At 40.5% G+C, this 24,329-nt stretch overlaps 1 protein-coding gene across 2 annotated transcripts in view; it reads left to right on the top strand.

Moving 5' to 3' along the window:
* Nucleotides 1-6,413: 6,413 nt before the first annotated feature.
* plce1 (phospholipase C, epsilon 1) overlaps nucleotides 6,414-24,329 on the top strand; it is a 78,031-nt gene continuing 60,115 nt past the window's right edge. For both annotated transcript variants that reach the window (XM_085466272.1, XM_085466273.1), the window contains exons 1-6: nucleotides 6,414-6,536; nucleotides 14,588-14,673; nucleotides 18,589-18,752; nucleotides 19,568-20,222; nucleotides 20,372-20,788; nucleotides 20,883-21,092. In XM_085466272.1, coding sequence (XP_085322398.1) covers nucleotides 19,614-20,222; nucleotides 20,372-20,788; nucleotides 20,883-21,092 — 1,236 coding nt within the window. In that variant the 5' untranslated portion in view covers nucleotides 6,414-6,536; nucleotides 14,588-14,673; nucleotides 18,589-18,752; nucleotides 19,568-19,613. The remainder of the gene's footprint in view (nucleotides 6,537-14,587; nucleotides 14,674-18,588; nucleotides 18,753-19,567; nucleotides 20,223-20,371; nucleotides 20,789-20,882; nucleotides 21,093-24,329) is intronic.

The raw sequence follows: 24,329 nt of genomic DNA, 5'->3' as shown, positions 1-24,329 counted from the left end.
TTTAAATATGACAGAAGTTTGCGGAATGCACCCAAACTGTGCAGAGGTTTTGTTTCTACTTAAACTATTGTCCAAACACCCGTGGTGTTAGCCATGATGCTCCACTAACGGCTCAATAGGCGACAATGGTACAAACCAGGCCATGGGCAAAGAAGCTTTCAACAAACCACTGAGTCAGGTAGCTGTACTGCTCAGAATAGCACCTGGCTGAGTGAACACTTGTGTGTTCATACTGTGGCTTTTGTTTATCACACAACACACAGTTGTGAGGGCTGTGTTTTTCCATGCATAATAACAGAGTTGCATTGGTACCACAGTAGAATTCATATCTTGCAAAAAGCAAAGACTTGTGCCTTGGGTTTAGGCACAGTTGCAGGGTAATTCTTCAGCCAGGCACCGAGCTAGGTGAAGTGTGAAAAGGCTGAACTAAAACAGAGTAGCTCTTTGTTTTTGAGGTAAAGAATAAATTGGCAAATTAAAGGCAAAAAACGCCCCAAAGAGGCAGTGTCATCCAGCAAGATATCTGGAGAGATCCAGCATCTGGATAAATATGTTTCATCACAGCAGCAGATGGCTCCGTTTCCACTCTGCTATTAGTTGCGTTTGTGCTTCAGCTACAATCAGTCTCTTCATTATGACATCACCGGGACAGCAAGACGGTCATGCATATGTAACGGTTATGTTCTGACGGCAGAGGGCAGGATCCACAAAAATAAGGACGTGCCCTTGAACGCATCAGTAGTGCCACTTTAAAACTGTGGATTGGTAGACGAGGATGAGGAATAAAAGTAGTCCACTCTACAGTGAATAAACAACAGTTAAAGTAAAAGTGCCACAGGCGCATAGTACGGGCTTCACATTGTGAGAGAGTGATTAAAAAGAAAAGCAATGGTTGTGGAGTACGATTTCACTTGTGTTTTCTAGTGTCTCACAGGCATCAAGTCAGTAACATAATCCATTCCTCCCTACATGGTATCTTCAGACCTATGTTTCAAAAGTCATCTTCCACGAAACACCTGGTCCAGCACTGCAGATGAGATGTATCTACAAAGTTCCAGCACCTGTGGAAGAATGGAGCAGCCCTGCGCCTGCAACAGAATCCAGGAAAAACAGTGCTTAAAAAAAAATAAAAATTGTCGCTGTTTGTTCCGGGCAGTCATGACACTCAAAGCATGCCTGAGTTTGTCGAGGCCTAGAGGCTTTTTTGCCCACGTGCTAAGGTTTCCTGGATAACTCCGTGAGAAATGGGAGGACTTTTCCACAGCAAAGTGAGACTGTGCCCTCTGGGATATGTGTATGTACTGACTGTCGCTTCAGTTAAGCATAAAAACTGTTTTCTTTTTCTTTTCTTTTCTTTTTTTAAGATATCTGAAACATATGTAAATATGAAAAGAGTGGTGCGTCTTTCCTTTATCTGCTTCTTATTATTTATTCATTTTTTTATATTCCTTATATTCCACAAAAATACGGGAGATAATATTCTCCCCAAGAAATCCTGCATTGCATTTAATGCTTCAGTTAGATTTCCGATTTTAATTTTCAAAAGGATAAAGATTTTTTTTATCAGATTTTAAAGTAGTGTGGGGAAGCTTTAAGTCACATTTGACTTGTTGGAAGAGCTACCCGCTCTCTTTTGTTTTCTCCCTTTTTTTTTTTTAATCATCAGGGAACCAGGGATTCCCAAAGGTTTTGCACTTTGCACGCTCCTGGGTGGAGGAGAGTTGGAGGGATGGAAGGGTTGCACATTCCTGTCGGATGGCATCAGATTTCCCATCAATGGAGTGGGTGAGGAGAGGGGGGGATTGGGAAAAAATCCCTCATTTTCCAAGTTGAAATAGATGCAGTAATACGCTGAGCACGTGCTTTTCGGGCCACCGCTCATTTCAAGTCCCGGGCGACGATAATCGTTTAAAACAATGACACAATCAAGACACTCCCATGAATCCCGCCTTTATCTGTCGGAAGAAAGCATTGCGCGATTCCAAAACTATTCGTCTTTTGATTGAACTAGTGCCTCACAGTGATCCGGCTGTTTCGCCGAGGTGAGATCTCTGTGTGTGAGACACATCAAAGGATGGCAGCTGATGGAGCATGCGGACAGACGCTGCACCGGGGCAGCTATTTACCGGAGTCGGCTGTCAAAATGATTTCTGCGATTGCCCCCTGAGTTAAACCAAATGGTCGTAAAGAGCTTTGCAAACGTTTGACTGGAGTGAATCATTCTGGGCTAGTAGCAACAATGTATAGGACATGCGGCATAAATAAGTGAATGACTGGCTACGGTAAGGAACTGCTGCCAGACATTCCAATAGAGTGACACACACACACACACACACACACAGTAGGCCTGCTACAGAGGAGAAGTGTTTATTGTCCTCCTGTCTACGGCTCAGTTGGCTAAATGAGGGAAAGCAATGCTGCCTTCAGGTGCTATTGGCCATATTGCAGTTACGGGAAATACTGCGGTTTGGCTTGATGTGTTAAAAAAAACAGTCATGACGAGAGCAGGCAAACGCATATGCAGCATTTACCTGCATTGCCATTTCAACTGAATTTTATCTCACCTCACGGTGCTTTATAGTTTGAGATAAAGATCCTAAATTATTATAGAGAAAACCCCAGCAATCAGAAGAGCTCCTATGAGCATTCACTTGGCGACAGTGAGAAGGAAAAACTACCTTTTAACAGGAAGAAACTTCCAGCAGAACCTGGGAGGGGCGAGGTCATCTGCCACAACCTGGTCAGGGGTAATGGACAAACATGTTGTGGAACAGATCCAGAGATTAATAATAACTAAAGATTAACTGCTGAGAGGTCTATTAACACATATTCAGTGGGGGGGAAAAGGTAAAGTGCATCTTGGGAAGCCCCCAGCAGCCCAGGTCTATTACAGCATTATTAAAAGAGCATTCAGTGCCCCAACTATATGCTTTATCAAAAAATGCAAGTTCTTGAAAGAAGAGTGGGTCTCTGTCTCGCAAATCCAAACTGGGAGTTGATTTCACAGAAGAATGTCCTGAAAGCTATAGGCTCTGCCTCCCATTCTACTTTTAAATACTCTAGAACAACAAGTAAGCCTGCAGTCTGAGAATGAAGTGCTCTATGTGGTCTTTAAGATAAGATGGGCCTGATTATTGAAGACCTTGTATGTGAGAAGAAGGATTTTAAATTCAGTTCTGGATTTAACAGGGAGCCAACAAAGAGAAGCCAGTATGGGAGAAATATGCTCTCTCTTTCTATTCAAGGACTGCTCTGCCATCTTTTACAGTAACAAATATTCACCTAGTTTGAGTGTGCTGATCCTATATAGAACATATTCACTATATAAAACAGGGATTATAAATTATTCTGTGCAAAAGTCTTAAACCCCCCCCCCCCCCCCCCCCCCCAAACAACCCCCTAATTATCTATTTAAAGATCTTATTGTAGGAGCAGAGTAGGCCAGAGAACACTACATACTATAATAGCTTAATTAAAGTACATGCCTTCCCATCCACTTTCCCCACCAGCAAGGAAGAAATACAGCACGGATGCAGCTCTCAAACTTTAGCACTTTTAGTAAAGTAAACTTTTAGTAGAGCAAATTCTTGAGCAGATAAGGAATGGATGAAAAAGAGGTGAAATAATAATAATAATAATAATTATAAAAAGAATGAGATAAGTGAATTTTTGGCTTTGGACCTTTACTTTGGCAGGATTTTTATCGGATCTTGGTCCCGCCTAAGATAACATACTGCCAACTCTAACTGAGATACGAGCCAAACAGTGGCACTCATTGTTTTGCAATTTTATTGAGTCACACAGAGTACTAACAAACGACTCACTGGCCACTTTTTTGGGTATAGTGTTTCAGCTGCTGTTAACATGCCTATGTAATCACCCAATAACATGGATCAATGCATTTAGACATGCAGACTTTGTCAAATGAGCATCATTGAAATGTCACAATATACCTGAGAGTTGTTGCTAATAATGTGCATCCTTTTATGCCCTGCCTTCTCAAAGGCTGCAGTGAGTTTACTGTACTCAACTAACCGCCACCAGATCTTAATCCAGTAGAGCACCTTTGGTATGTGACGCAATGGGAGATTCATGACATGGATGTGCAGCTGACAAATAAGCAGCAACTGTGTGATGTAAAGATGTCAATATGGACCAACATCTCAGAGGAATGTTTCCAGCATCATCCTGAATCTGGGCCACAAATCATCTGGGCAGATCTGAAGGCAAAAGCGTGGTTGACCCAACCCAGTGTACTTATATTAACTAGACTAACATGTTTAGATTTGCCATCTCATTTCATAGCTAATTTAAGTATTGTGTTTGAAAGAAACAGTTAAATGAAGGAAACACATCTGAATACCTAAAGATGATTTTAACAAATAACTTGTCGTAGGCGAGCTTTTTGATTCAACTGCTCCCTGCACACCAAATGGTCACCATAATTAGGCTGTTAGATCCATTAACATTGATGACAGAGGGCTGAGTCAGTGAGAAAGGACTGACTTAGTCACACTTATCAGGAGATAAAGTCAAGGTGGGCCAGACAGTAGAGCAGGAAAGTGAAAGGTCAGGAGGACATACTGGCTTTTGAGGAGCACAAGCTGGCGCAAAACAACAACACCTGGAGTTCATTAAGGATAAGTATTGTGTAGGCTAAGTTGGGGGATCTGGCACAAACTTCAGAACATGACGCCAGCCTGTGAAGGGAATCATCTGCTCATCTCCACAGGCCCTCCATGATCCCGGCAGATTGAGGCAGATCGCCTTCCAGAGGGCTTTATTCTTTTACCCTTATCAGAGACATCAAGATCATTTGTTTCATTGATGGACTGCCTGATCTTGAAGAATCTGTCCTGATTTATTGAAATGGCTATAACTAGGACCCAGTATAGCTTGATGCTAGGGTATCCGAGTCATGCCATGGGCACAGATATGCTAAAGAACGTTTTTAGCTTTGAGGCTGCCTTCAGCGACGAGCACCTCCCTCTGGTTTGTGTTTTCTGGCATATTTTGATAAATCTGGTAATCAGGTCGCCTTGGTTTCAGTCTGTTTGAAACTGAATTGACAAAAGAAAGGGGAGGTGGATTTGCACTTTTAGCAAAGTAAATAAATAAAATAAATTCATGAGCAGAGCAAATTGTTTGAGAAGTCAGACTTTTAGCTGATTATGTACTCTACATTTATACAAGTGTGTTTGTATATGTGTGCGAATTCAGTTTGAAAGGCTTTTATTTCACCTTCTACACACTGTAATGCTATAAAACTTTAGAGCCCTAGGTTACACATTGCTTTGTATCCACAATGGATGATAGGTACCATCACTTTTACTCCTGCTCACGCTACTTAAAAGCTGGTTCTTGTCTGAGCTTTCACTTTCCCACTCTTGACTGGCCATCCTCCATCTCATCTCTTGATGAGAGGCAGTATGTCCTGCTGTCCACCACAAAGAACAATGAATAAAAGTTTTGCTTTGAAAGGGTTAAATTTACTGTGCATTTCTCAAATCCTGCTAAATTGACATTCATAATCTCAAATTGAGGAATCAATTTGGTTTGTAGCAATAGAATCATAGTAGCTACAAAAATGTTATTACTTAACCTAATTCGTTCCCATAAAAGCATTTTAAAAACAAATTTCCGTCTTGTCTGTAAGTTAAACCCCCATGAATGTGGTACCACTAGAAAGCCCAGGATGTTCTTTTGATATACTTTCTATAATCAGGGGTGTCAAACATAAGGTGTGGGTGCCAGAATTGGCTATGCAAATACTCCAATCTTGTCCAACTGGACAGCTTTAGCAAACGTGAAGGAAGACATAAATTTTGGACTTTGAACTATAGTTTGAAAAGTTTTATAGTTTTATCTTTACAGACAAAGATAAACCCATGCTACACCAAAGTAATTTGGTAAAAAAAAAAAAAGAAGAAGAAGAAGAAAGAAAAAGAAATGACAGTAAAGTTCCTCTTTTTTCCACTTACAATAGAAATGTATGTTGTTATATTTTAGTGAATTAACAAATACTTTCTATTTTATAACTCAATAACTAAATAAGTTTTATATAGTTTTACACGAGTATTTCTTACAACTTAAACACAAAGAGTCATACTGCCAGATGTCTTTAATTTTCTACAGCAGCTTTTGTTTATCAAGTAGAGATGTCCTGTTGAAATTACACGTTTTATTATATTAAGATATCTAAGGATTAAATGTGTAATTAAACTTTTTTACAATGAGAGACTTCCACTTAACATCCAGCCCACTTAGCATCAAAGTGGGCTGTATTTAGCCCACTATGTAAAATGAGTTTGATATCCCTGTCTTAGTGTTGCGCATGCATTTGGAGTGCAGTATTCCGAGGGCCACTGAATGCAGCACAGCAGAAAGCGGTTTTTCCCACCGCAGCACGAGCTGCTCCATCAACTGTATCGGCGAGAGTTGTGAAGCGAGTCGGTCACCGAAAACTTTGCACAAAGTGCGCCGTACATGTCTTCGTGCGGCGTTTAGGTGGATGCTGAGTGGATCTGACACGGCTGGTAAGTAAGTTTGTGTCACGGTGTCCTCAAACAGTCAACTCACGTTGAGTTTAGGTAACCTATGGTGAGTGTTTTGGTTGAGGGCGCGCGGCTTGTTTGTAAAGTTGGCTCGTAGCATCCGTGGTTCCCAAACTGATGGCCAGGAGTTCAGCATGTACCCAAATAAGCCCGTTAATAAAACTTGTTGCATTGTTTGAACCGAGTGCTAGAAATGAATGTAGGCTGACATTGTTTCACTTTTCTGTGTTAAAAATGGGCTTCTACTGGCTTCTAACGAGTAGAAGCAGCACGTGTGCTTTAATCTGCAGTGTTTTGTATGGATAACTTATTTATATCTAAAGTTAGCTTTGTGTTTTTTAATGTATTATTATTATTATTATTATTATTATTATTATTATTATTATTATTATTGATCTTTTACTTGAGGTGTGTGTCCTCTCACGTGTGTTATTTTTGAGTATGACAGGTGAGGTCACTGTTTACAACCCCACCCCCAGACACCCCTAGGCAAAAGCGACCTCAACCTCAGTTGCATGTGATGCTGCTTCAGGTGAATCTGTTCCGCATTCAAATGAACGAGAAACAGGAAGGACACACATACATTTGAAAATAAATAAATATGCAAGGATATATAAGGATAATAGTGCACACAACATGCCACAGTGAGAAATGCAAGCATATAGTGAGATACATACTTCTACATCAGTAGTGTGTGGTGTTTTTGAGCTAGTAAGTAGATCTTTTTCTGGCCAGAGGAAAAAAAATCACCATGAAATTGAACGAGATGGATATTGACAGAACTGAACGTCACAGCGTTCGTAAAGAGGGGATGGTTTATTTTACAAATACAACTTTTTCCTCTTCCCACATTAATATGGTTTGTTTTTGTATATTTATTTAAGTTCCACCCAGTTTGTGTGTTTCGTCATCACATCATGGCACATGAATGGAGTTGGGGAACATGGTGTCTTGAGATAGAAATCTGAGAGAGACAAGAATGGTCTGGTTGGACTTGTTTTTAAAAAACTAGTGTTTACTTGTGCATCCTCCCATCCATAAACTCAGGCATGTACAGAGGAAGTAAAGTACAGAGATCCTTGCCTGACTCAGTCAGACCTGATATTAGCTGGTCTTTAACCTTCTACTTTCCTAAGTGCAAAGTCTGTTTGATCCTGCAGATGTGTCTGGTGTGTCCATGCATGCTTGCATTCCAGGTTGCTCCTTCACCTAAAGCATGTGGTGCGGTGTCTGAGGCAAACTATTTACTCTGGATTGCTACATGTGAGGAAGGACCACTGGACCAGTTTTTGTTTTTCAACATATCATCATTAGTATGTGCACCTGTTCAACTGCCCCTTAGTGCAAATTACTTATCAGTCAATCACATAGCAGAGACTCTGTGCAATTAGGCCTGTAAACATTGTCAAGGCAACCTGCTGAAAGTATAATGAATCATGAGAATGATGGTTATTGATCTGAGTATTTTATAAAAAGGGGATCTACTGGGATTTCTCCGCACAACCATCTCTAGGATTTACAGAGAATGGTCTAAAAAAGAGAAAACATCCATGGAGTGGCAATTCTCTGAGCAAAAATTCCTTGTTGATGTCAGAGGTCAAAGGAGAATGGAATGACCAGACTGCCTTGACCTGACAGGGAGGCAGCAGTAACTCCTCCTTACAGCCAAAGTATGCAGAAAAACGTCACTGATTGCTCAACATGCTAAACATTGAGGCAGATGGGCTACAGAAGCGGAAGACAACACCAGATGCTACTCCTGTCAGCTAAGTACAAGAAATCACACAGGCTCATCGAAACTGGACAATGGATGATTGGGAAAACGTTGCCGGGTGTGATTAGTTTTGATTTCTGCTGCTACATTCAGATGGTAAGGCCAGAATTTGGTGTACATGACATGAACGTATCAATCCATCCTACCTTGTATCAACAGTTCAGACTACCGGGGGTGGTGTAGAAGTGCGGGGATGTGTTTTTGCCACATTTAAACTCTGCAGCCTACCTGAATATTTTTGCTGTTCATGTCCATCCCTTCTAATGGCTGCTTCCACCAGGATAACACATTACATGACTTGAAAGCTCAAATCATCTCAAACTGGTTTCTTGGAGAAGACAGTGAGTTCATTGTACTGAAATGGCCTTCACTGTCACCAGATCTCAGTCCAAAAGAGCACCTTTGTGATATTGTGGAACGAGAGCTTGTCATCACAGATGTCGAACTAACAATTCTGCAGCAAATGGGTGACGTTATCATGTCAATATGGACCACAATCTTGCAGGAATGTTTCCTGCACCATCCTGAATCTGTGCTATGAAGAATTAAGTCAATTCTGAAGCCAAAAAAGGGGTCCAGTCCAGTACTGATAAAGTGTATATGAGTGTCTATGACTTATGCTGCACATTGGGTTACTTACAAACACTTTCCTTGCTTGTCTTTTGCTGGGAAATCACTCTCTTGCCTCTACAAACCATCACCATGCAGAGTTATTTCAGTGAAATACGCACAAACAGCTGGGGCCAGTGTATAAAGCATGTGTATGCTGCATGAAATAGACCAGCTTGTAATGGGGCATACGTGAGGCTGACCAGCCGGTCGACCGGTCCGGGCCAAGAACATTGGAAAACAGCCGACTCCGGTCCCTGGCCGGTCGATCGTTCCACCTCTAATGCAGACAAAAGGTGCTGGCATAGCAGACGTGAAACGCCTCCAAACCAGTGCACCACTTGCATGTTAAACACAGATTGGAATTAAATCGATCTGTCCCATATAACCCATGTCTGATCTCACTATTTGAATCAGAATGAGACCAATGTCTGATTCAGATATCTGCTCTTGGTGGAGAAACTCCAGCTCCATGTGTCACTACGCCAAACTCACAAATGCCATACCGGACTATTAATGCTTGCTGTGTGCCAGTAGGGCTGGGCCACTGGATGATGAGGCTCACAGTCCTCAAAATGTTGAGCTCAACCATGGGGCTGAAGATTTGTAAACGCTGCTTTATTCGATGTGTCACTAAGCTTATGTCATTTGTTCGGTCTTGTCTAGTGAAACCAATACAACCAGTCCAGATCCTATGCAACAGGTCTGAGTGTTAAACCAGTTTTCCATTAACTCAGATTGTCAGGTTTGAACTTACCTTGATTTGGGCTTGTCTTGACAACAACTGGGAATTAACTAATTATCTGCACAGAATAAATACTTTACAGAGATCCTGACTGGTGCTGTAGCTAAAGCATATGTTTTCTCACACAGTTATTGGCCTTTTCCCAAAAACTTTATGTGCTTTGGAGAAAAAAAAGCAGATTACAGGGAGGAGACTTCACAGATGAAGTTCATTTGATTTTAAGTCAGAAGCACGTTGATGTTGTTGTACAGAGAACACAAGGCTATAGTGAAAGTTTTGTAGCATATGCAAAGCGCTGTATGGCCACGGTGGTACATTTGTCATGCCACCACAGCGCTCTTTGTGTTGCTGCTGATACACGCGCGCAAAAACACACACATATTTACAAAGCAATCCCACTTCTGAGTCATCTTTTATTGTGCCATTGTTTACGAGCACACGCTCACGCCACATCTACACTAGTGTGCGTAGGCTCATCCACCGTGACAACACTCTTGGAAGCAGCCCGCTAACCGTTGGACACACAACCAGATATATGCACACACATGCACTCACACAGCACCTCTTTCTCTTTCTGCAGTTTCCACTGGCGTCTCTCTCTGCCCTGCCCTCTAATCAAAGCCATATGTTCTCCAGATCCTTTGCATGAAAAGTCTGTTCTGTTCTCAGTGAAACCAGCCACTTGCTTACTGACAGACGGAGTCACTGTAAAATTAAAATTAACCTGCAAAAGACTACAGACTTGAATTTCTGTTCCGCTCTTTGGGCACTATCTAGGTCAATTTGACAGCAATATATTTTAATGACGGGAAGGTTCACACTTTAATCCATAATCCAATTCATATTCCTGTTTCTCAAGCACTTGTCTGCTTGTTTATAAGCTGATCTGGTGGATGGGTTTTAGTCCAATCTTAAAGAATCAAAGAAATTCCGTTCTTTAGCTTTGATTGTTCATGACGGATTCGGTGTACGTAGGTTTCCTCTTCGGATGAATCCGAAACCTTCCCACTTTCGCTCATTAAAGTCATCGTAACCATAACCTGCGCTCTTGTTATATAAACACCCATCAGAATCTGGACTGTGATTCATTTTAGGTCCCAAATGTTTAACAGTAGTTGATTTGAATGATTGTTGATACACGCCTTGAATTACTGTAATGAAGGGAGATCGTATCCTGTTATTCTGGTTATGGATAAACTGCAGTGTATTGTTATTTACAGGCCAAGTGGAAATCAATTTCAAATTTCTGCTCCAAATTTGGCCAAGTTCTGCCTGCCTGGTATGGGTCAGTTCCCTATCTTTACATTTTTTAAAGATAAAATTGTGTAATATCGTAATGTTTTAGCAGCAGAAGCACTACAGAAGATTTTTCTTTTGATTACCTTCGGGCATTAGCATGGTTGTAACACAACCTTTTTCGGGGTGGAACCGGAACCACGTCATCTTATGGATGAATGCCTATTTCTTGAGCCAGATCAGTACTTCTCTGCCCAAAATGCAAAGAAAACCCCCACAACAACAAAAAAACCGACCCACAAATAAAGATGCCTTGCACATGTTGTAAATAGAAACATTCATTCTTTATTTGTCAGATGTGGTTTCTGTTACATTGTGAAATGCATATTATTTTTAAATCTTCCCACCAACTCCAACCTTCTTTTCTTCTTTCATTTTTCAACTGTGAAAACCTTTAAGGAATGTGATTCTATTGTATTCGCTGTAGTCATATGATGCATCTTTTCTTCTCCAGCCCCATGTTAGAGAGAAGGAGGGGTGTTCTTTGTCCCAAAGAGTGCAAACTGCAGGAGGAGTTTCTGTTACTGGATCTTGCACTTGGCTGTATAGCACAGTTTGAATTTCCAGCACAGCTCCACATCATTATTAAACATTTGCTTGAACTTATATAGTCTAAAGTATGTCCTGAGTTCTTCAAAAGTAAGTGATTTCATGATTCTGTTGGTTTCCAGAAGACTCTTTTTAACTTTCCCATTATGGCACCTCAACCTTGTGTTTCTTGTTCTTTTTCTTTACAGTTCTCTTGGCATCAGCGAGGTATTTGTGACTAAAGAAATAATCTGCTTGAAACCTGGATTTTTACTGTGTACAGTTGGGTGATGCGTCATCCTTTTGTACTCTTGTGACATCCTTTTTCTTTTTTTCTGCGACCACCCCCCGCCCTGCACAACAGAGGAGGGGATTCCTTCTCTCCTTGGTCTACTCTTTGTGCTGTTGGAATGCTAAAGATCCAATGTTAAACCTCCCTGGGCAGTATTTAGCAGAGTATTTTAGAGGCTCAGGAGGATAAGTGGCATTTCAGGTCTGTTTGAATGTAGATCTCGTTTTATGTTCAAACTTCTTCAGTTCCATTTTCTCTGATTGTCCTTTTCCCAATTACTAAGCAATATTAAAGTTTGTTTAAAAAGTAATCGTATAGTAGTAATCAAGTGTAAAGAGCTTTTTTTTGTAAACCACTACCCACTCTGTGACTTTCTACCTCACTGATTGGCATTTGCATTCCTGTGCTCCATTTAAGGGTGAATCTAATCACATCCTGGGCTGTGAGTCATCGTGTGGATGAGTTGTGAAATAATCCCTCCTGAATGAAAATTACAAAAAAAAAAAAAAAAGGCTTTTATGCAACACTCAAGCCCCCTCTTGAGGGGATTCACATAGAGTGATTGAGGCCAGAGATTCAGAGGCTGTTCTACCTCCTGAGACAAACTCATTTAGCTAAATTGCAGCTCCTTTTGTTTAATATGTATGAAACAAAGAGTTGTTACACAAAAGGAGCATTAGTGTTCAAATCCACAATTTTGATAGGTGGAATGTCTTCAGTTAAGAAAGTTGCTTACTTTGAAATGTCAAATTTCAATTATGGCATTAAGCTAACATAGCAGTATATAGTGACACATGATTCATACTTCTTCAATCTAAAATCTGTCCAATTGTCATTATATTTCTAACTCTGAATCCAATATCAGGCCATTGGCTTTTTTCGAAATAATTTATCTGGCCATTAATCGACTGTAACTTTAGATCTCAAGGAAATGTATTTCACATTTCATTTAATAATACCAAACCTGTTTAACTGCTTCTGTCTTCAACACATATGTTCCGAGTATGAAAGTAGCTTTGTATAACTTGCAGTTCAAAATAATCCTTATGTGCTTAAGTTGTAGCCCCTCATCTAGTGCCCGAAATAAGCTGCTTTAGCTACCTTCAAGGTCACGCACTCCTATGGCCAGCATTTGTTCTGATTGGATTTGCTTTGCAGGCAGAAGGTTTGACCAGCTGGTTGGCAGACAAACTTGTCTGTCATATTTAAGATTTTCACTCAAACTGACGTCGCACAAGGCCATGTTTAGAAAGGAGAACAACCTAAAACTTTCAAAGAATTTCATACTCATATATATGGATAGATGAATGGATATGCCAGAAAGTAAGGAGAAGAATAATAGGTCTCCTTTGACTGGTTGATATGAGAAGTGCCTTTAAAATGGTAATACAATAATTTGACATAAATTTTTTAACTTCATTTTTTAAAGTAAATGGGTCTCAATTTTGTACCACGTGGAAAAAAAAAAACTTTAGTACTATGTATCAATGTTCCAGATAAGTTTACAGAATAATGTGGACTAGAGACATACTATTTTTTTGATATATCTAGTAATGTTAAGAGCTACAGAACCATTTTAGTGACAGCAATAGGAAGGAGTCCTGTGATGGATGTCATGGCCAAAACAGAGCGCTGATCTCAACATGAAACGAGTCTGTTTGGGATTCTACAAAGACATAGAAGAAGAGGCTAAATTCCGAAAAGCTGTTGTGGAAGACTGGGTTGGGAAAATCCAGCTGCTAAATATCTACAAATCGTGTGCAACTGTTAAACTCTGTGCCAGAGTCTACTTAAAAATTTTTTTTTCTATTGACTAAATTTTTAATTTTAAGTTGATTGATAAGCAAAAGCTATCCGTGGCTGTATTTTTGACAATTACTTGATATTTCATGCGCGCCGCTTTGTAAGCCAGACTGTTGAGATAAACGAGGGAACAGCCAACGCACATAAAAACACATACTCAGCTCTTTGTCAACCATCTGACTGTGATTAGACCAGTTTGTTTTTTTTTCAGGACTTTCAGAGGTGCTGAGATCATACCCTTTTGCTTTCATCACCATGTGTTGCACTTTATTGCAGCATGGGAAATAATGAATCCTATTGGATAGAGTTGTATATAGAAAGAAACCTTCAGCCTTTGCACTGTTGTGGTTGATGTTCACAAGTTTTCCTTGGGTCGTGTTAACAAATGCGAGCTTTCAATAACTGCAAGAGTTCATTCAATTGTTGAACTTTTTACTTTATTGTTTGTCATCATGTCTAAAACTGTAAATATTCGGTATTGGTTTCTGGGAGCCTTATGGCACTAAGAAAACTTCAGGATGTGACTTTAGAAACAGGCCCACTTTGTTTTTTATTCTACAAAGATTAATGTCCTAACGAATATACTGTAGGCATAGAAGTAGTTTCACTTTAGAGATAAGAAGTGATCATCATTTATCCCCCCCCCCCCCCCCCCCAAAAAAAAAAAAAAAAGAAAAAAAAAAACCCAAAACAAAACACTGACATATAGTGCATACCTCTTGACAGAAGAAGCCATTCACAAATATTTCACAATGAGGAAACTCTGTGCCGCTGCCAGCTTTTACATTGTGTCATTCACTTGGATGTGAAAGCAAAACTTCTGGGAACCATGCTCAGACTCAAGAAAACATTTTTGATTAGCTGCTGAACTTGGTGTTTAAAGGACATCCCTCATGTCATTTGTTGTCACACTCTCGCTCTGTTTAACACTCACACACTTGCTCTCTTGCATTGATCTGGTCTCTGTCTCTCTCTCTTTCCGATAGACAGCAAGCGGGAATCCTGAATCACCTGGTAAATCGGGAGAATTAGAACGCAGAAAGCACCCAGAGCCACGTATCTAACTTTAAATGTAAGTATTGCCTCATTATAATTCCAATCAAATGCTGTAATCTTAGCTTTTTTCTTCTTTTTTTAAGTTAAATGAGAAGCTTGGTATGAGGATTGCTGGAAAATATTTTAATAACAAGTGAAGTAGAAGTGATTGAGTGCTTTCTTGGTCAGTGCACTTGTCACAGTATGTGACCTGATTTCCAGCGCGGGTGTGTCTGCGCTTTTAGCTCTAGGCTGAGATTTAGGCTGGATGAGCCATTTACTCTCCCAGCCAGGGTCACAGTTCAGTTGATAACGGGAGCTACTTTAAACAGTGCGTGTTTATGTGTGTGTTTGAGTGCACGGTTGTTTTTTTACCCTCACTTTCTGCGGAGATTTTGTCTGTTTAACAGCCATTTCTAGTCTGTAAATCTCACCTTTCTTGAACGCATAGGAACAATTTAGTTGTTGTATAAGTCATGAGTTGAATGCCAAATCTCACTTTGTTTGCACACAGATCCATTTTAAGCAACCGCTGTGTGGAAATGCTATCCTGTTGCTAATTTCAGAGTGATTTGATGGCAACAACAGCTGTCTATCATGCACATGGCTCAGGATTTAAAGCTACAGCGTGCAGGTTTTTGCCTTGAGTAATCGAAGTGTTATCCCAGCACTGCCCTCATGACACATATTTAGACAGGTTCATGCCCTAACATGTGTCACAGTTTAGATATAAGACAGTTTGTTCATACACTTACATTAAGCAGCAGATGATGAACACGTGGTTTCTATTTATGATACTAGTGCTTTCTATATTTTTGAAGATGTCTTCTGCATATTTAATTTCTCCGCTCTTCCATTTTTCATTTTTTTTGTGTTGTTTTGATTACTGTCATTGTCATGACTTGCTGTAGAGTTTGTTAAACCACACCCAAGTTCAATAGCAGGTGCTCTACACATCATACAGGCAAAACTTGATTAGGGATTTAGAGCAGTTGTGAATAGAGGCAGGCACACACAGGTTAGCAGGAATATTTAGTAATATTGTGTTATAATTAACACTTTTTGTAGTCATTATTTAGAAAATGCAATGTGAAACATTTCATTTGAGTTCATATCTAGCAGGAGTGACCACGTTACAACAGATACTGTAGCGGGAACTACTCTGGCAGGTGACTAATGTTGCACATTTTATAAACTTTTGATGTGTCTGGTTAAACCAGTTGGTTAACTGTGACGCATATAGGTTCGAGAGATTCTCATTGGCGCAGACTGCCATAACGATCTTTGTCAAAGTAATAAAAATAATCGTATGACAACTTGCTGCTAGTGATAGTAATATCAGCTCCTGGGGGTTGAATTGGATTTTCTTAGCCTAAACATACAGTAGCTGAGGCTTTTCTGGAAAATATTACACAAGTGAGGTGAAAATTTGTCTCATCTCATCGCCATGTCAGTAGAGCAAATGTCAAAGACTGCTCCAGGCAGTTTGTGTCCATGTGTTGGAGTTTCGATTAATAAGCACAATATTAACATTATTTGCTAGGATTCATTAAATTATTATATTATATAAAGCATGTTTGTCTTTTCAGAAGCTGCTATATTATAGTGTTAAAATATTTTTAAAAAAAGTCTTTTTTATATTTAAGTTCTGTCGATATTTACAAAGAGAGCACAATGACAAGATTGCATGTGGGCACTATGTGTTTTACTGCAAATTGCTCGAATAGTTTATAGGGAAAAATTAATTTTTCTTAATTTTTGCACTTGATATTGAAATGAACAGACCGTACCCATGTTTAGAAAACAGAATAACTTTTGTAAATGATCTGTAAAAACTAACCACACCTCTAAGCACTATTTGAGGATTGTGCTCACACGGTATTTTTACCTGTTGAGTAAATCTGTCTCTAAATGTAAACTGTAAAGTCTACTTATTTTAAAATTGTATTTAGGGAATCCTGCGTCTTGGCATATCCTGGTAGTTTTTATTCTTTTAAACTGTTCTCTGCAGCACTGATAAGAGTAATGCCGTGTCATTGGTGCACTGTCTGTTTCGTTTGTGTGAAATCTGTTTGGTATTGAGTAAAGCGAGGAAAAATCAAGCAGTGCCTTCTGTAACTGTGGCTTCTTTAAAGGTTATAAGATTTCCTGTATTCAGTTATCAAATCAGTCCGATCAAAAAAGCAACTGTTAAGCTGCAAAGCAGCAGTTGTGGTATGGTGGTTAGATATCACTGCAGCTTATGAATGGAGCACTTGTCCTTTTTCATCCCTTTAGCCAAAGTTCTGTTTGATTGAAAGTAGCATGGAGCTTTGAAAAGACACGAAACACATTCACCTTGATATGTGTTTGTATCAGTAGTCCTTTTTCTCTCCCGCAAACTCACACTCTAAATGTCTTGCTGGTCCACCCTCTCTGTGTCGGTCCCACATTCCTGCTGAGGCCCACACATTTTGGCAGGGAATAAAGGGCTGTGGTCACTCTAATTGTGAGGCTTTGGACGCTAGTTTTTGGATTTATTCACTGCTGGCCACCATGACGATACCATACACCACACAATTAGTATGTGTACATGTTGTGGTTGACTATATCTGTTAAGGATATATTTCATAGTAACATGGTTCATAAATGTTCTCACTTTATTGCAACTGTGCTAGCAAAAAAAGTGAAATGAATTTTTCTTTATGTCACTTTAGAGAGATCCAAGAGTCCTGATTTATTGAACAATGTTTTGTGATTATTGCTAGCCATAAAATGAATTGTTCATGAACACAACTATGTGCATGAGCACACTGCACAAGTGCTATACCTTAAGAGATGAAGATAAACTGTTTTATTGCCATTGCTTCAGCTGGGTTGATGAGTGTAAAATGAGTCTTCCCACAGTTCATGCTGTTTGTACAACCAGAGTTTCAACAAAGTTAGAAATCCATGCAAAACCGTAATGCAACAATTTGTATATTTCGCAAACCCATTTTTTCAAATTCACAATAGAACACTGAAAATTTATCAGATCTTATAAATTTATTATTATTTTGTGTTTGATGGGATCAGCATGTCTCAAAAAAGTTGGGATGGGAGCAACAGAAGGCTGGAATAGTAAGTGGTACTAAGAAGAAACAGCTGGGGGAACATTTTACAACTAATTTGGTTAATTGGCAACAGATTGTTAACATAATTGGATATAAAATGATAGGTGTGTTAGAGAGGCACAGTTTCAGAAGTAAAGATGAGCAGAAGTTCATCACAGTTTCAGAATAACGTTCTTTAATATAAAATTGTGAAGACTTTGAACATCTCATCAAGTGCAGTGCATGATATAATCGTACAAACTGGAGAAATCTCTGTGCGCAAGGGTGAAAATCGGTATTGGATGCCTGCGATCTTCAGGCCCTCCGGTGGCACTGCAGTAAAAACAGGCATGATTGTCTCGTGGAAATCACTGCATGGTTTCAGGAACACTTTCAAGAAACTATTGCCTGGGAGCACAGTTCACCATGCCAACAACAAATGCAGGTTAAAGCTCGGTCCCGCAGAGAGGAAGCCACATGTGAGCACGATACCCAGAAGCCACTGGTTCTCTGGGACAAAGCTCATTTAAAAAGGACTGAAGCGAAGTTTAAAACTGTTCTGTGGTCGAAATTTAAAGAGAGACTACATCAGAACTTTTTCAGATTTAGGGTTGTAGTCATTTACTTTACTAATTTAGTTCTTAAAGCTGATGTGATGAAGAAAAGAGACACAGAAGAAAACTCTAAAAACTGCCTTAACTTGGATTTGCTGATGATATGTTTTTCAGTTTTGGTTTGACTCCTTATCCTTTGCTTCTATTTGTTTTAACCTTGCTAGCTGTCCAAACTTGTCTTATCTGAATGTGTTTTAATGGCATAAAAGTTGACAATATTAACTCCTTTTTTTATGTGTCTGTGTTCTCATTGTTTCTCAATCCCAGGGCCTAAAGAGTGGTTAGTTATGTCGCAGATACGCGTCCAGGTTGAGACAGACCCCGCACCCACAGGGACACACGTGGCCTTGTAAGCTGTGGCGGCGACCGTATTATCAAGGAAATTCCTGAGTCCTCCAGGGTCACCTATCTGCTGGCTTCTCTATCTGCTGGTTTGTACAGCTGTACAAGCTTCTGTTTCCACAACACTCATACACAGAGCACGCTCAGCACTGATGTGGCGTCTTAGTCACTCAAGAGGTCAGCAGAAGCTGAAGCTATCATTTCCTACAGCAAAGGCCTGTGCCTATGGTGGAGCATAAAAATGAGGTGTGGGCTTAATGCAACGCATGCTTTAAAATAGAATTGATCTTTGTGATTAAAGATTAATGACGACATAATTGATGCAACATAAATATTATGTAAACAAGCGGGTTATTGTGGCTAAAGCACAAGCTATCTGTCTTGATCTGGGCTTGGTAATACTGTTTATCTAAAGCAGCTGAGTTGGTAAACATGAAAAAGCCATAACTTCAAATAATTTATGACGTGAATTATTTTATGACCCCAGCAAATTTCATTTCCTCTTTCTGCTCTTTCGGTTACTTCATGACTTACTGAATCACGAATTACATTGGAAGGTTCCAAAGAATCTCAGAGGTTTTACAGGAATTTGTTTGACTTCTATTGCAGATTTTCTCTATAGGATTTCAGGAATTTGTGAGCAGTAGTGGTTGTAATAATTCCTGTAGATGTCTTGTTTTGATTGTTTTGATCTGTGAAGAGTGCAAAATGCAAAGATACAGGAAAAACAGGAATTGTAAACCATCCGAATAGTTGTCCGTCAAATCCACTTATCCTTACAGCTCTAACAGAGGTGTAACCACTTTCAGAAAAAAAAAACTTAAAACCAAACCGAACCAGAAACCAGCTTCAGCATTTCTTCTACATTCTGTCATCATCAGTAAAGTGTTTCTTCTTTTCCAAGCCGCAGGGAGACAGAAGGACAAAGCAGGACACCGCAGGCAGACGTGATGGCCACTGAAGGAACCCAGACACAGGCTGGGCCCGCGGTACTGGCAAAGTCTGCTTCGCCTCTGTCCGCTGGGAGCAGACCCAGCAGAGGAGCCAAACATGCAAATAATGGGCAGGAAGTGTGGCGAGACGCTGACCAAATGTGTCAATCAAAACAGTCGAGCGGCCCTTCTCTCCCCTTGTGTAGGAAGCCATCGTGTGACAGTGGGGAAGGCGCTGTTTTGGACAAAAAATATGAGTGCCCCGATTACAGCTCAGAAGTCATAAGCACTAAAGAGAAACCTTATCCAGAGTTCTCCACTGGCAAGAAACTTGAAGAAATGATTCCAGTACTTAGGAAAGGTTCAGAGGAATCTCTGAGCCAGCTGGATACCACTGGAGACAGCGTGGATGCAGGCACTAACAGAACTGGCAGCACCCACTACTCCTGTACCCATTCTAGCCCTTATACCAATGCGAACACCTACTGTTGCCACAGCTCTAGGTCCAGTCCAAGCCTTGGCTCCAGCCCTGTTCACAGTCCTTGCCTCAGCTGCAGGCCCTCTGGCCCCAAATACAGACACATCCGCCGCGGCAGCCTCCCTGTGTCTATGCTGGCTTTCCACAAGGTAATTAAGCAAATGGTGCTAACCCTGTTTTATAGCATTTTTAAGATAAGCAAAGCAACCCTCACTGTCCCATAAATGTAAAGCTTTACTCCATGTAATAGCTCACTCAAGACACTGCTGTGTTTTGTTCTCTTGTTATATGCTTCTAGACATCGCCCTACCTCTCATCCCAGGGCAGTTCCTCAAGCGAACCGAGCTCTTTGACATCATCTCCATCTAGTTCTCCTCTTCCCGTCCACCGCAAGCGTCACCAAAACGGCCACATCCATCTGCACTGCCTCAAAGATGGGTACTCAAGTTTAGAGAGGCTCAACCGAAGGCCCCGGGTTAACAAATGCTCTTTGGAGAAACTTTTCCTTCGAAGGTCTTCTCTTGAAACCATGTTGTCGACCCCTGTTCACAATGAAAGGTTACCTACAGAAGAGACGAGGGACTGCAGCCAGGATCACAGCAGTGATGAGGGAGAAGTAGAAGCACATTCGGATAATGTGGATAATGATTTTATTCGGAATCGTAAAGAGCGCTCAACTGTCCTGGTGAGGCGGTTCTGCAAGAATAATCAGAAGGCATGTGTTTAAATTGATTAACATCATCATTTTTAATCAATTAATTAATCAGTGTTTTTTAGAAGTAATCTCAACTGCCTCTCTTTTCCATAAGGTGACCAAGTCGGTGTGTACTGGCACCAGAGCGATTGTCAGGACACTGCCGTCGGGACTCATCTCAGAAGATGTCTGGGCCGTGGTTGTTCACTACAGATGTTGGACTCCCAGTAAGGAGGATACATGGCTAACCGTAAAGCGGGGCATGGGAGAAGACTTCAGAAGATGCAAAGAGATGCTGCGCTTTGCTGGACTTAAACTACATCAGGTAAGAGAGTGAATACATGCAGATAATGGAAGAAGGCATTGCTGTTAAAGCTGTTCGAGGACAACAGTGCTCTGTATTTATCCTGTCATGGGTTGTTTATCTTTCACACCCACGCTACTGTTAAAATGCTTCCATTAAGACATAACTGTAGCAGTGCACCCTAAAGGGATTTCAGACACAGCTTTGCTACCAGCCGTTCTTTTAAATAATTGGTCTAAGCCTAGGGTTATTAAGATTGCTTTTTTTTTTTTTTACGCGTTCAGCAAATGTGCTGTTCAGTCTCTAGTAGCAGAGCGTGATATATTGGTGTCCAATATATTGTTGTCACATAGGCAAGCTAATTAACTGGACCATGAAGGCCACCCAAAACCCCGGGCAGCTTTTGCACGTCTGTTCTTGTCTTGTTCTCTGCACTGCTGCCTTTTCGCACCGCTGGGACTGATCAGGTCCTCACTCGCACAGAGCAGAGACCACATGGCAAAGCTCTATCTTATTCAAGCCCTCCACATTTTGCTAAAAGTATAAACCTACCTATAAATCTGCAGAAATCTATTCCATCATTGATCCACTGGACCAATGCTGGTGCATCTATGCTTTGTGGGTTTATGTGTGGTTTGCTTTTCAAACTCAGCTACCGTGGGGAATAAAACAAAAAAAACAAATCTTAACACTTAATAGCTGTCGTGGCACAAGAGTGTTTATGATTGATTGTTTCATCGGAGGAAAAATTGTTCTTGGTTTCTTGGTGTTTTTTTTTTTTTCTGTTTGCATTGAAATTGCTGCCTGCAAAATATGAAAGATGAAAGATTTTTTCCAAGGAATATGTAAATAGACTAACAGAGACATACTCTAAAACACACGGCAAAGCGCGCACACACTGGCTCTTTTGTTCGGGGTAGGCCCCTACTGCGGAAAAATGATTTATTCTCTGTTGGTTCTGCTCCCCTTATTACTGACAGACTGAATGACTGAGCCTTGTGTGTGTGTGTGTGTGTGTGTGTGTGTGTGTGTGTGTGTGTGTGTGTGTGTGCGCGCGTGCGCGCGCGCGCACCCGAGTGAGTTTAAATGGACTGAGCAGGATTGGCATCTGCGTTAAAGTTACAGGCATGGAAATTGGAGAGAGGGCGAGCGAGCAAGACGTGGTGAGACAGTTAGAAAGTGGTGGAAGATGAAGGAAAGGAGACTGAGCCCAACAGAGAGTGAGAAAGCGAAAGAGCGATCCAGGACACACTACTGTTTTTTTGTTTTTGTTTTAAAAAAAAATCAAGTTTCCAAGCAAGAGAGTGTTTTACACACATAAAAACCTCTCGCAGGAGCTGTTCAACTTTAGCAACCTTTGCAGGGAAAACGGCGAAAACTAGCTGGCAGTAGTTTCTGTAGATAAATAAGCCATGCTTTCCAGCCTTAGAGGTGCACATATTTTGTAGGGACTGAGAATCAGCAGCATTACACATGCTTTCCTGTTGTTTTTTGTTATCTTATTCCTCCTTTTCCTGTAAAAACTTGAAACACATGGAGACTGAACGATACAGTGCAACCACTAAATTGCACAAGACTGAATGGCCAGAATTTCAGCAGTGTCACTTCAGATATTATGATTCCTAGTTAAGTGGAAAAGAAAGGTTTTAGGGGCTGGGGTTTAGTTTGCATCTAATGAATGTGATAACCAGAACTCTCGCCACCATTTAGATCGCTTAATTCAAATCAGATCCTGAAGCTGCAGGCGTGCCCGTGCAGGAACATGAGTGTGTATCTGCATGTGACTTTGATTTTTAAATTTTTTTTTTAATGTGTTACATTTTTACGATAGAATTTTGAAATGTGCATTGTTATACGTGTGCGCCTAATTTTGATTTTTTTTCCTTCCTTTTTTTCCCTCAACAGAGCCAAATACTGTCTAAAGTTTCTCACGTGTGGCGGGCGCTTATGCACTGATGCCATTAAAACACACATAGTTCCACTCATGTGCGTGCTGCAGCGTGGTTTCTGACTTTTGCCAAAGAGTTTTTATGAATCCTTTGTGGTTGCAGAATTATGGCTTAGGTAGTCTACGGAGAGCTGCTTTAATAATGAGCCTATTGAAAACTGGGGAGCTGCCAGCAGTTCCCTTGTCAAAACACCAGCTGAGTTCCTCCAGTGAAGGGTCAAGAGAGAAACTCTGACAACACCAAGCACCGAGGAATAAGTTGTCATCAAGATCATAAAAGAATTAGAGAAGGAACGCATCCATTTACCAAATTATACAGCGAGACATAGATGCAAGGATCCCCAAATCATGAATTTTCTGCTTACTTACTGGCTGATACACAGCAGCTAGTCACAACAGGCTTTTTATTATACAACAGTGTGTTTCTTTCAGGTAGCCGGTCATAATGTTACGGGCATTTTAAGTGATTGCATAATTTTTAACAAGATTCGCACAAATTTGTTGACGCAAACCCTCAAACATTTACGGTCCGCTATGGTGCCAAGCCCCCGTGCACACAAACACACCTCTAAGCAAATCAGACTTTATAGCGCGTGGGCCTCCTGCATGTGGTGTTCCTCCTGACTCTGCAGTAATCATGTTGAGGAGTTTTCTGGAGGTATCCTGTGGGTTCGTGTGTTTATTGCCTCAGCTAATCAAGCAAGCCAAAGAACACAGGATTATGTGAAGGAGGGACAGGAGCAGGGCAGCGAAAGAGAGTAAAGGAGAGTTGGGTTGGAGAGAAAGAGAAGGAGAAGATGAAACTTTAACAGTGGAAAAAGAGGAAAATTTACTATGGAAGAAAAGTGAGAAACCTCATGGTGGTGGTGGGAAGAGGAAGTCAAAACAGCTATTAACCCAAGACAAAGCTGTGAACCTGAATGTTTTTATGTGCTGTAATTAATGAGCCTAAGCAAACTATGCATTGTCATGACTATAAACTGTGGCCTAAACTACTTGCAGTACAAGCTGTACATATATGTTATAAAATATTTAAGATCTTAAACTATTATTTCTCTGCTCAGAGTTTGCTTTTCTGACATCTGCATTTGTGCACTTGCCTAAATACAGCCCTCAAAACCAAACGGAGCTCTTTAGGATCATACTGCAGCTACTATGTCTAGTGGTTTTGCACCTTTATTTTTCAAAAAAGGTTCCTCCGCATCCCAATTTCTTTATAAAATGCAAAAATCCTTATCAGAGTTTAACTATAATTGGCAATCTTCCTGTTGAACTGTGTTCATGCTCTCCGTGATTCAGTCTTTGGAAAT

The sequence above is a fragment of the Copadichromis virginalis genome, linkage group LG8 (assembly GCF_057382275.1).
Source record: "Copadichromis virginalis isolate Kocher_CV1m ecotype Utaka linkage group LG8, C_Virginalis_male_GT1.1, whole genome shotgun sequence".
Classification (NCBI taxonomy): domain Eukaryota; kingdom Metazoa; phylum Chordata; class Actinopteri; order Cichliformes; family Cichlidae; genus Copadichromis; species Copadichromis virginalis.
This window is presented reverse-complemented; position numbering and strand designations above follow the sequence as displayed.